Here is a 13,325-nt window from a genome sequence, read left to right as displayed (position 1 = left end):
CTCTCTCTCTCTCTCTCGTCTCCATTTACCTTTTACCCTTCGTTTTATCGAGGATTCCGTCAAGCCCTAGTATATCTGCAGCGAGTTTCCATCGGGGACTATATAGCGGAACGCATTGTACAACGCTTTTCGATAATCGCATAAAGCTCGGAGCCAATCCGTGAAGAACAATGCATCGGATTCTGTAATGAGTTTCGGAAAGAAAATTCCGTCGGTATTATTGCTCCGTCACTCGATTAAGATATTACGACGAATGAAATTCATCCAACGTCCGATCACCCTTTCCATTTCCTCCGCGAACGCGACGAATTCTCGCGGAATTGGAAACGTTCGTTCGCGAACACGTTGCTGCGTAGAAAATCGAACGGTGTTGTTTTTCCGCGGCGGACGAAGCGAATCAATCCGGGCACTCTTTTCGATGATAATTTCACGCGAAATCGACTCGCAGGACACAGAAATAAATGAATCCGAACGTTCGATCGTAATATGCTTTTATCCGAGCACTCGAGCACTTAACTCTAAAAGATTCGATTCCGCTGGTCGCGTTTCTGGCTGTTGCATGCAGCTATGCTCGCATGTGTATACGGTATATGTACATGATCACCTATACATATACACACGTGTGTAAGGACATAGATGTCTCATCGTTACATTTGCCACCATGAATACTCGTATGTATACGAGATGCGTGGGAGGCTGCGTGTGCATACATACATATGTATACATATACATTCTCGATATATAAAATATACATATATATATTTATATACATGTATGTATGTATATTATATTCTATTATATATGATATATTATAGACGTGTGCCGCGTCGACGTGTTGTGCTTCTGATGTGCTGTTTACGGTGTACCTCGGTGTTCCTTCTAAATATACGTCGTTGTACATTCTATTATATATTGTAAACTTTTAAACGTATTGTGTGCCTTGCATGTTTACCAATACGCCGAATCAACAAGCCGACGCAGAAATCGACGTTGGACGTCGAAGGCTTGAAACGACACACGGGGGTTACATCATAGTGCGACGCACTGGCAGAAATTATAATCCAATAATCAGCATCGAAATGGTCGATCCCGTTTCAGAGATAATCAGCGTTCCGACGTAACTAAACTTCAATTCGTTCCATCCGCCGTTAGCAATTAACGCACGGCCCTGATAAACTCTCTGTTTCACGGATTGAATTAATAACGGAGCATTCGAATCTCGTTTCGCAAGTTCCACGCTCGTGTCTCATTATGGCCTGCAGAAACATTGGACGGTGACAACTTCGCCCGGGATTAATAATTATTTTCTCTTTCGATTCGCGAACGACGACGTGCGCCCTCCCCCACACCCGCGCAAATTTTTCTCTACGCGCGTCACAGTGCCGCTCGTAATTATTCGAACGACTTTCAACGCTCAAACGACACGGATGTTACCGCGTCGATAATAAAACCGTTTCGCCCGGCGAGCTTATAGACCAGACGTATAATGATACTTCGTTGAAACATTAATTATCAATCTTTTTTTGACTATGTCCGTGCCGCGGTCCAATTACTGCTTTGGGGGCGGAGAGCCTGGTGTAAATCGTCGAAAATGAACGGAGGTTTCGGAATTTATCTCGAGTCGATCTTTTTGGAATTTTTCGGATGTTTTACTACAATATTGGACAAACCAAAAATATTTTTTTACTCAAGAAGAGTGAGACATACAAGAGTTACAAGTTAGTTGCAGCTCGTTGATAGAAGAAATGTTTTGAATTATGCAGTATGGCACTTGCTATATTCATCCTATTCGCTAATCTGATTAATGTTGCTTATAAGAGAATTTTAATAAAAGCCAAGCTGTTATTAAATTAATTACATTGGATCGTCCGAAATATTCACAACAGTTTGATGGATAAAATTGCAACAGCAGTTTAAAGTTTGTGTTTTTTTTCATAAGAAACTATAATCTCCGTTTATATTTTACAACTTCGTCTTCAAACGTTTGCATTCTCTCAAGTAAAAAACGTTATTTCCTATTATTTTTTTGGCAATGCAGACGAAGTACGGTTTGTATTTGTTCATATACATACCTCCATTTTTAATCCCTACAATGAATTAAAAAGAGATGTAACGACTGCAACCTAATAGTGAAACTATTATACAAAAGAATCACATTTATTAATATTTCTGCAAATAGTATCGCATAATTTAAACAATTTATATATTATCATTTCAAACCACTGTCGTTCGAATAATTACAAGCCGGGCTATTTATCTGCACACACGCGTACGTATCCATCTTGTTCTCGAGACCGTCCAGATTTTTAAAAGTTCATCAAACATGAAATACAATTTAGCGTGTTTAATCAGGCAGTGTTGATTTCCTGTGTTTGGCCGAGATAAAAAAATGGGATATTTATCCACTCGATTTTAGTCGAGTATACACGGTTCGCGGAGATCGGCAAACGCGGAAATAAAAAAAAAAACCTATCCGGAATACTGCAATCTTCTTTTATTTTCGACTGGTGGCAACGATTATACGGGCGGCGTATTTATCCCATATACGAACCCCCCGGTACGTGCTACCATCAATCGGAATATATTAAAGTCATATTTGCACAAAAATAATTAATTTCCAAGCGAAAATTTATTTCTTCTGATCTGAGAGCGAATATCCGTTCCCCTTCATCTCCGTTACCGCCCCACACCCCCTTCCGCGTTTATCCGTCACAAGCAAACATCAATCGAGCGCGTTTCGAATATTTGCCAAGGCATAATTAATGCCGTTATAATTGCTTCCCTCTAATATCATGCAGTGAAGCACCCATTTATTCATTTCGGTCTATACGTTGCCGAGTGTTTGAGCTTCGAATAACTAGAAATTTCCCGAAGAGTTTACCCTGCTCAACGCCATAATGTAGATCACGTTGTTTAGACCACCTGTTTTTCATTTCTGCAAACAATACTCCGTGGTTTTAGGTGTGTTCTTCAATTAAGAATTTAGATTTTTACCATCATATCAATTTGACAACAGAGAGACAAATTCAATTGAGAAAATGAGGGATGTATACTTTCCCTTGTTGTATACGATAGCGTTTCTACCTTAGAACGATCTATTTCGTTACAAAACTCGTTGGTAGATTCGTCAAAATTGCAAATACATAATTATCATGTTTAAAAGATCGAAATGGAATTTCTGGTTCTCGATAGTAATTATTTTACTCCGGACAAATTTGCCCCGCAGAAGGCGATAAATGACGTTGTTCCATCCAGCTGTTTTTCGTCGAACAATCCTCCGTTTGTAGTTAGGAGCGTCTCTCCAATTGCGAACTCAGATGACCGAAGTTTAGATGACTCTCCTATTACGTAAACAGCGTATTCTACGCTGATACGGATTCAAATCTATCTTCTACAATTCGCTCGTAACGGCAGGGTACAGGCTGTCGCATGATTCGAAAGTGTACCGGTTAATATCAACAGTTAATGGCGGAACGGGTCGCAAAGTACAGAAGTATCGTATTAAAAGTGACGGGGAACGACGAGAACGTTGAGCTTCGAATACTCTTGTCGAGGGAAACGCAACCGAACGACTGCCAAGCCGAAAGAACGTCACGGAAAAGAATTTCCTCTTCTGACGACTCGGCTTTCGTTTGCTTTTGAGCTCGCTTGTCGGACCAATGCTCCTCTTGTTAATTCGCCGAACTGACTGCGTGTAGAAAAATACCGTGCACCGCGAGGCTTGCACAAACGTGGAATTCTGTTTTTGAATTTTCCTCTTCTATTTGCCTGGGACCGAATCGCCGTGCTTCGATCGCCTATCGTATTTAACCAACAACGATTATAAGTTCCCCGAATCACTCGCAGCTTGTTGATCGACGTGGTCGTTTCACATCGATAGCAAAATATCGTTCAATTTGCGCTTGATATCCAGATAGAAAACTACACGGAATACATTTTTTTACCAACAACGTTTTCAACCTGCAAAACCGATATGCCCGGATCAAATGCGAAGTCGTTCATTAGGGACTGATGAATAACTTCATCACATGGGTCTTCTCTTCTGAAAAGCTTTGTTCTGTCAAAGTTTTAATGGTAGTGAATTGTAGACAGCTCAAAGCTATTACTTATACGGTCATGTATTGTTAGCATACACTTCATGAAAATATTTTTGTAACTCTAAAAATACATAAAATATGAAGTGCATTCAGAAAGTATTTGAACATCAAATTTCTCATTCCCAAAAAATGTTACAAAAATAAGTGTCCTCAGTTTTTCACCTGCGATATCGTGCAAAATTTTTCTAGGAAAATGTGAATGATTGATAGAGAAAACAGAAAATTCAAGTTTTAAAATGAGCAAGTTTATTGTTGTACTCTTTTTTTTAACCAAATTATTATTTAGGGAAACTACTCATTGGATCTACTGTTGTATAAATGTAGATTCATTCAAAAAGATCTGATCTGTATAGTAATTAACGACAACGTACCAACATATAACATCCTAAAACTATTTTTGTGACTGAAAGTAGATGAAAATATTCATTAAAAAATCGAATATGTAGATTCATTCGGTTCTTCAACTTCATTATTGTGAAACATGCTTCCAAACCAGAAGACCCCCTAAACTGTGTAGTCATTAACGACCACGTAACTAAATTAGGCGAGTGAATAGTTGAACGAATCTTGTTGGCGAATAACTTCGAAGAATTGCAGCAGGGATTTAATGATCACGGTGTCGTGTTGTTCATCTTTGACGTATTAGTTTCTCTTTGTTACCAACCCAGAACTCTTCAGGAATGTTGAATAGTTAGCAAATATTGTCTTGTATATTCCAAAATCGATGATAACCCATTTCTAGTTTTCCTTGAACATCGGAGCCCTCTGATTCGGCATGGTTCCAGGGGTGAGCAATTACCCGAATGTACCTTCCCCAAATGCGGCTGCGATATAAAATCTATATTTCACGCTTGTTCGTCGAAACTTAGTTTCCTCGCGCTTGAGTAAACGGGAACGCTCGCGTTTTGATCCGAAAGTTAAATTTCCCGCGCGCAGCAAAGGTTCTTTGTTTAATCGAAAAGTTCCTGCTGGTAACAAGCTGTATATATGCGGAAGAAAAATAGGGAAGCGAACGAAGAAGCCAGCACGTACTTCCGTATCTAGATGTAGACTTATCATGATGTATTTGTTATTTGTTATTGTCGCAGCTTATCCTGCCGTCTACAGCCAGTTTCCTCAAGCTATTCCACAGCCGATGACCGCCGTGGCGCCCACGCAGAGAGAAGGTAAGTACAACACACTCATTAACGTCTAACTGTTGACTGTAAACACGAACGATTGCAGTCCCGAAATCGTAGATCCAAATCCTGAACGTCCAGACACGACTAATCCCTCGTCGGTTGCGTCGCAACGCTTTCGAAACCGTTTAAACAAACATTTCTCTGTCTGCTGCGTGGAGAATTCGTTGTGTAGAAGAAACGTATACGTTCGCGGAAAGGCATTTTCGAAAACTGAACAGAGATACGATTTTTTCCGGGGTGGGGGGCGGAGAGGAAAATTGCGAGAGAACGTAAGAAAAAATTCGATACACGCGTTGCGCGGTTGCAATCGAAAAAATTCTTTTCACCGGACACGGTTGACGGATCATTTTTAATTTCGCCACGTACCGTTACGATCTTTTTTCTAGTTGAATCACACCGGTGAAAAGGGAGGATAACCAACAACCGTTGATGAATTTTCCATTCAACCACTATATTCTCTTTCAATATCGCGAATAATATCGGGTTTCTCTGGTGCACGGGGGTGGGGGTTAGGGGCGGTGGCTCGAAATAGGGCTTTTCTTTCGCAACGCGAACCGCGCCGCTCGCCGGTCAAATTACAACCACGCTAACCAAAAAATATCTGCCTAACGCTTCGGGTCTGAGGATCCATGGAACCGCACGGCGCGCGGCGGTCGGCGAGAATTTAACCGCGGCGGGAGCCAGAAGGTGCAATTAATTAAACCCGATTGACTTCGATTGAAAGTGTAAGATTAATCGGACCAATATCGACGCGGGTTAGAGGGGCCCGACGAACAAACTGATCTCCGATGTTATCTTTGTGAATGAAAAGACGAGCTCTCGCCGGGTGGGAGAAATAGGGGTGGGAAGATGGTGGATAAGAACGCGGGTAGAAAAGAGTAGGGACGCGGCGAGCTCAGCCAACGTCTAATTGCAATTAACAACTCGCCATTATTAGAATATACGACGCCTAACAATGAGATAATGCAAATAAAACGAAAGTTTTAATTACTTTGCCACTACGCCTGCCGGCTATCCGTTGTTACGTTGTAGGATAATGGGAAGTTTCCCGCAACAGCGTTCCCCCTCCCCGTTCCGTTCAGGGTTCCCGGCATTTTCCCTTTTTCACTCCTTTCGGATGCAATTTTTCGCCCCTTCCTTCGAATACACAATGTCTCGTCAACGCATTCTCTGCGATGCAGAAGCTTCAACGAGATACATGTATGTTACTGCCCAACACACTCACGCTGCAACGAAAATCTCGATGTACACTGTGTCCGACGAAGACGAACGCTTCGTCTCTCCGCTCTTTCAACTCTTGAATCAACGTTTTCTATCGCTGTTAACACTTTACTTATCGACAGCAGGCTGCGTACGCTCCTCGACTCGACGAGTTCACCCATTTTCTGTTCTTGATACTCTCAAATCTTTTGTTTTTATGTGATTGCGGTGTAATTTGATGTTCTAACCCTCGCAAGGCGGGATGCTTTTCATTTATGACAATCAAATCTTTACGTACTAATTTTATTGCACAGATCTTTCAACCTACTTTTACAACTAGACCTAATACAAGTAGCTAATAATACGAATTGTGGTCAAACATAGACCCAAGTCCCGCCACTCGAGGGCTGAAACGTAAAATGAAAATGAGTGAAAACTACGAGAGAATCTTTTGTAGAATTATTTCCGAGGAGCGTATAAGAGTTAATAATTTCAATTAATAATTCAAACATAATTTATTGGTTACACTACTTGAAAATGCGCTTGTTAGTTCATGGTTAAAGTTACAATTATTGATTTTCAACAGACCAATAAATAAGTATTGATGACGTTAAAGAACGAATTATTATCATTGTGGTGAATGTGTTGTAGCAAAAACTACACTAACTATACTCACAGAACTCGATTTCCACGCGCCGTTTCTCTTCGGAGGGCTTTTGAGCAAACTGTCTAGGGCTTTGGTTTCAAGGAAATGCTCAGTGTTGATACTCGAGGTGTAGCCGTGTAAACGTGTATACACTACGGCGACGATGTCAGGAAAAATAAAATGGTCTACTCTGTCATCATTGCATGACATCATTATCGATTTTATATTTACTGTCGCTTCGTCGATCATTTTCGCTTCTCTGACCTATTTCAATGTTACACGTTTTACAAGGTGTTCTCGGTGTTCATATATCTTCCTTCTCTTGATCGATTCTTGTATACTATCAACATTTTCCAACGTCTATCACCGAAACTCTGCTTTCGTTCTATGGATGGACTTACTACATTGCTGTTACATCATTGCACTCGGTGTGGATTTCTTTGGCTATGTTCGGTGTTGCGATGTTGAACAGCATTGATCGTTGCCTATCACGAGACGATCAACCACGTATCGTGACGAATGTATAGAGTGGTTTTACTAACACTATAACCGTGGAGTCGCGATCTTGAAAACTGTCAATTGGAACAGTCAAAATACAATAACTGGACTGCGGATCTTTATGCAAAGTAAATATTGTTTAATTGTAATACATGAGAGTGAAACAAGAATTTATTTCTCTTCTTAGTAAATAATTTTATTAAGTTGTAATTTTACTGGTTGTCTTTCATTTGTTGTCTTTTTATTGTTTGAAATAACACCCACCTCTATTTTTGCCATAAATGCATGAAATCTGCAGTCTAGTGATAACATACGCTAAAGCATCCAGTATATTACGGTTTCTGTTGTGAAAAGTGTTACAGGAAATAATTGTTCTGTCAAACAAGGTAGGGTTGTAATGGATAAATATTTTTCTATGGATCATGTTTTTCTTTTTAATCAATCTCTGAATAGAATGATGTATTTTTGTGTTACCATAGTTTTAGATTTCAGATAAAAACTTCGAGAAAATGGGAATGTATCAAATTAATTTGTTTTCAGCAATCGCTTGCTCATTTCGTGAAATGAAAAATCTTTTTAGTTCCTCTTTTTCCACGTAAACATATTTTTTGATATTTCAGAGCAATCTAAAGCTTAACATCTCACAGATATTTATATCAGCTGTACATATGAATATTAACACTAAAACTACCGAGCACCCAAAGCGATTAAAATGTTTTAGCTGATAGAAATGACAAGGCTCTATTTATTTAGATTTCGTGCAATTTTTATTGCAATATACGCTTGGATAATTTCAATATGTAATTATAAAATTAAAAATGTAAGACCGGTCATTTGACCGGCAATGGTAATGGTTTAGTGTTGAAAAGAATTTATGCATGAAAATGTCAACTGCTTTAAAGTATTATGCGTGTAACTTTAAAAAAAATGTTGACCACTGAAACATTCGTTCTCTTGGATCAGTCTATTTCCTATAACGATATTATGAATCATTAACAGAACCAAAGATATTCTAGCTGCTTGACGTAGACAGAATACATCGTGTAATGGTAACGCTCATATGACGCAACATGATGTCACATGTAATGAAAGGCAGTTTTCGATTTCACGTCACACGGCATTATCTGTCGATAAGTTATTAACAGAATGTGTGTCTATATACTATTTTCTTTTTATGGATACACAATGTGAGACGTATTTCACGACGGAATTACATGACTCAAAAATGAAGGAATTATATTACATATAAAACATACTTTTGGAGAAACAAAGTAATTAGATTGAATTACGTCCCATTTTGCACTCTTTAATACAATTCTATCAACGTACCAGCGTGTCAAATAAGAAAACAATTATTTTATTCATACCGAATCCTTTTCTCTGAATTGCAAAAAATAATAAATCAATGAAAATTACATATGTTCTGCGAAAATTGTACTAAAGAGCCGGGGACAATTGACCACTCTGCATACATTCCAAAGCTCGAATTACTCGGATAAAAAATATTGCTGTAAGAAATTCCGAACGTTCCCGAAAAAAAGAAAATTTGTAGCCATTGAATAGCAGGTTCGGTGGATTCTCAACTGAACGGCTTGTCTAGCCGTTGATACGTCTACAGAGGGTTTGGAGGAGGTGTTGCTTTCATTAAATTCGCGTGCACGTCCCGCGCGTGGGCCAATTAGAGAGTCGAAAACCAATTTCAGGATCAATGATCGCACGGCACGACGACGTTTTGAATTTATGGCTCGTTCTTCGTGATTCCTGCGTCCACCGCAATTCCTCCTCTATTCTCCCCTACGTCGAAACCAGAAACCTGTCGACACTGGCTCTAATTTCGGTTTCATGTGACACTACGATCGAGTTATTACCGAGACCAAGACCGTGCCCATGAAAAAGAAAACGTTTGTTACTCTGTGCTACTCGCGACGATTTTTTAATTGATACTTTTCGCGAAATCTCATTCTTATCTAGCTTTCACGTAAATTATAATTGTAAATAGATTGCATGTGGATCTGCAACGAGCATTTTTGGGATCTAAAAAATATTGATCCATTAGACATAATATGTAGTTTGGAAAGCATAAAACAGTACAGAAATGTCTTTATATCGAAAAATTCATAAAACTTTTTTATTTTTAATTATCTTTTTATGAAAATTTCACCGACATATTTGTGAGATTTTTGTTATTCAAATGAGACCAAACTTGACGTACTTTATACAGGGTGTCTCAGCTGAAGGAGGCCACCTAAATATCTCCTTTACTTTTAATGGCACAAAAAAGATATTTTTGGCATAATGTAAATGGTATCGAAGGAGGAATATCATAGAAGAACAATTTTTTCTGTCCGGTTATTTTTTCATAGTTTTTTCAAGGTCATCGTTATTTCTTATGGGGAAAACATTTTTTTTTATTCCATCTTGTTAATGATTTAAGCATATTCAAATGTATTTTTTCAGCCGCTATAAGATGGAATTAAAAAAAATAAGTTTCCCGGATAAAAAAATTACGATGACCTTGAAAAAACTATGAAAAAATAACCGGACAAAAGAAATTGTTCTTCTATGATATTTCTCCTTCGATAGCATTTACATTATGCCATAAATATTTTATGCGTCATTAAAAATAGAGGAGATTCTTAGGTGGCCTCCTTCAGCTGAGCCACCCTGTATAAGCGATCCATACGCAACACGATTTATTGTTCAATATTTAAATTAGTTACATTCTATTATCCGAATTTCATTTCGGTCTCAAAATATTCGCATATATCAAAACAATGCCACATACAATAATTTATAACGAATTAATTCACGTAGTACAGTTCAGGTTACTAATTAACGATCCTTCTTTTATTAAATCAACGATCCTTCGATACTTCACTTTCCCTGACGTTTCAAACGCTCGTGCCTGAAGTGTGTTTGAATTTCCCACCAGTATCAATGTGGAAACCGGTCCGCTGAAGGCCACTTATTCGTAATCGCGTTTTGAGTAGCAAGGGAATCTACAATCGTCTGTGAACTTTCAAGTGAACGAAGATAGTAATTGTTCACGGAACTGGGAACGGACAATTACACTCTGGAGTAATTCGACAGTGCGACGGTTGTTCGTAAAGGCGATAAAGTGACAGAGGGGTGAATCTGGCCCAAGGAACAAACGAGTCGCGATGAGTAGCATCCTAAAAGTTGAGTGGCAGCCATCTCATTACTTAAATGCGTCCGTTAGTCAGGAAACGCTGGCCAAGAGAGCAGAAGTTTCCATGGTCATAATCGCCGCTAATTGACGTCGGAGTTATAAAGTTCAGTGAAATTAGCTAAATCCTTATTTGGACTCTCGTTATTCCGACCCTTCGCTTTGCTTCTCCCATTGGACTTTTCTCCGCGGACGTATTAATCGCCGGTGTCTTCGTACCTCTTGCGGCTGACATAAAGTAAGGAAAGAATTCCTCATTGTCCGACGAAAGCTGCGAAATTAAACCGGAAAAGGAATTGCGTTTCATTTAAAAAACTTTAACGAAATTTAATGGACGCAACGGATCGTCCGTTAATGAAGTGGATAATAATTACGGGAGTCCGAACGAAAATGAAAATAAATTTTCGCCGGTGAATCGAGCAGGAAGACAAAGTATTACGCTACCAAAGCCTCCGCGAGAACACCCCAATTAACAACGAGGAGCATTATGCCCATGCAAATATTAGGGATGGGCGGGTAGCCGGAAATTCGGTTTCGGGTCGGGTCGGGTATTTTCCCCGGGTTCGGGCCGGGAACCCGAAAATTTATATCGTTCAGAGACACGAATGTCAGATTTTCGGGTTTCCGAACCGAAATTTTTAATGCCAATATCGAAATCTCAGGTATTGCGATAGGTTTTCTATCATTTACTATCGAATTTCCACGCAGAGCCTGATTTTGATCACACGAAGCTTTGGCGAAAAGAAGCCTGGCAAAAACATGACGACGGATTAATATGTCTGACGACGAACTCATGTAAAGTGTCGCACTATCGTAATCAGTATCATCACTATTATCACTGTACCCCTCATATCCATATGCATTCATTTGAAAACCCCTCACCTCGCTCGCCATTGTGTTGTGAATCCCAGTGTTGTGTGTTTGTATATTTGAAAGTATAAATACTCAACGTTATTTGAGCCGCGAAAAGTCTCATTGTCGTGACGGATATCGCCGTGACACTCTAATCATTACTCTCTTCGTCGGCATTTTCATACTTCTTTCGTCCCGTCAACCTGTTATTTCATTGTTTCTCCAACTGTTCTATCTTGATCATCATTTCTTCCCGTCTCTGTGTTCTTCTCTCATTTCAGTCCCCCACCCAGTCATTCTTTCAGTATCCCGTTTCACGTTTTGTTGGAACTCTAATCCTTTCAAATCAGCCTATCATTGCGATTCATTATCAAAAAATATATATATATACCGCTGTCTGCTATCATCCCTTATGATTTCTGTGCGACGAGAGAGAAATCAGATTGTCATCGAAAAACGAACACCGAAATCTACACCTTCATTTTCATCAAAAAACGCATTCAAAGAAAAAGTTACACGGAGGGAGAGCAAATCTGTGTATCCTCGCTGACGCGAGGCGGCTCTCCTAAACGCGTCGGAATCATTATTGCAAAGGACGAAACTCATCCAGAACTAACATTCTAACTTGAGTATTATACTTCAAGTTTAGATGTTTAGATGTGCTCTGATTTATATGGTAGGATGCTCTCTCTCAGGACCCGAGGGCTGCAACCTGTTCATCTATCACCTGCCTCAAGAGTTTGGGGACACTGAGCTCATGCAGACGTTCGTCCCTTTTGGCCACGTCATATCCTCGAAGGTTTTCATCGACCGGGCCACCAACCAGAGTAAATGTTTCGGTAAGTGTGTCATTCCCGCGATACAGATCAATCGTGGCCTGAAGAGAGACACGTAAGGCCGTTGGACAGGTAAACTCAAACGATCTTGAAATCTAAAGGTAGGAGACAGCAGCAGCTGCTTGCTGGAAACCAATTAAGAGATATTATATTAAGCCTTCTGGGCTAGAACCTTGGAAATGTCTTTGGACAAGCGGAATAACTTTTTTTAAATGTGTTCAAACGATTTGGAATTTTTTAACATATTGGAAGGATTACAAAAGTTGGAAAAATTGCAGAGATAATTCTAAATGTTGGCTTTCACAAGTTTATTATGTGCTCCTATATTGAAAATTCATACAATACGTTTTGTAGATCTGAGTCGATTATACACACGCTGGAAATTTCATCGAAACCGGTTAACGATGGTATGAACAACAAACATTTCAATATCGCCCGTAAATGTGATCAACTTTAAATGTTGATTGATTTTAATTAAATTATCAGCGTGTATGTAATCGACACAAATCTATAAAACGTGTGTTTAAAATTGTCACTATAGACTCGGATAAGAAATCGAAATATCTTCTTCTTTCAATAATTTCAGTAAGTTGAAAGTAATATATTGATTATTCTTAAATTCATTTTTTAATTTGCGTTTCATTTTCGTAATAAATGCATGAAATCCGTAGTCTAATCATGAGAAATCTAAAAATACGAATAAACTTGGACACTTATCAAGGACACCATATTTATTATCCTCGATTTTAAAAGGATTTCGTTGCACCGTGTCCAAAATGTAAATTTTAATTTTGGAAATATTAATACAGCGTTTACCATGTGATGTTT

General features: G+C 39.0%; 1 protein-coding gene across 29 annotated transcripts in view; it reads left to right on the top strand.

Annotated features, from left to right (window-relative positions):
- Positions 1–13,325, top strand: part of Bru3 (CUGBP Elav-like family member bruno 3) — an 887,603-nt gene that overhangs the window by 860,022 nt on the left and 14,256 nt on the right. For 22 of the 29 annotated variants that reach the window (XM_076439398.1, XM_076439414.1, XM_076439397.1 and 19 more), the window contains 2 exons: positions 5,186–5,263; positions 12,342–12,500. The exons of 2 other annotated variants lie outside the window; for them this stretch is intronic. In XM_076439398.1, the coding sequence (XP_076295513.1) occupies positions 5,186–5,263; positions 12,342–12,500 (237 nt within the window). The remainder of the gene's footprint in view (positions 1–5,185; positions 5,264–12,341; positions 12,501–13,325) is intronic. 5 more of the 29 variants (XM_076439412.1, XM_076439410.1, XM_076439411.1 and 2 more) reach the window with 3 other exon arrangements.

Source organism: Lasioglossum baleicum, chromosome 15 (genome assembly GCF_051020765.1).
Source record: "Lasioglossum baleicum chromosome 15, iyLasBale1, whole genome shotgun sequence".
Lineage (NCBI taxonomy): Eukaryota > Metazoa > Arthropoda > Insecta > Hymenoptera > Halictidae > Lasioglossum > Lasioglossum baleicum.
This window is presented reverse-complemented; position numbering and strand designations above follow the sequence as displayed.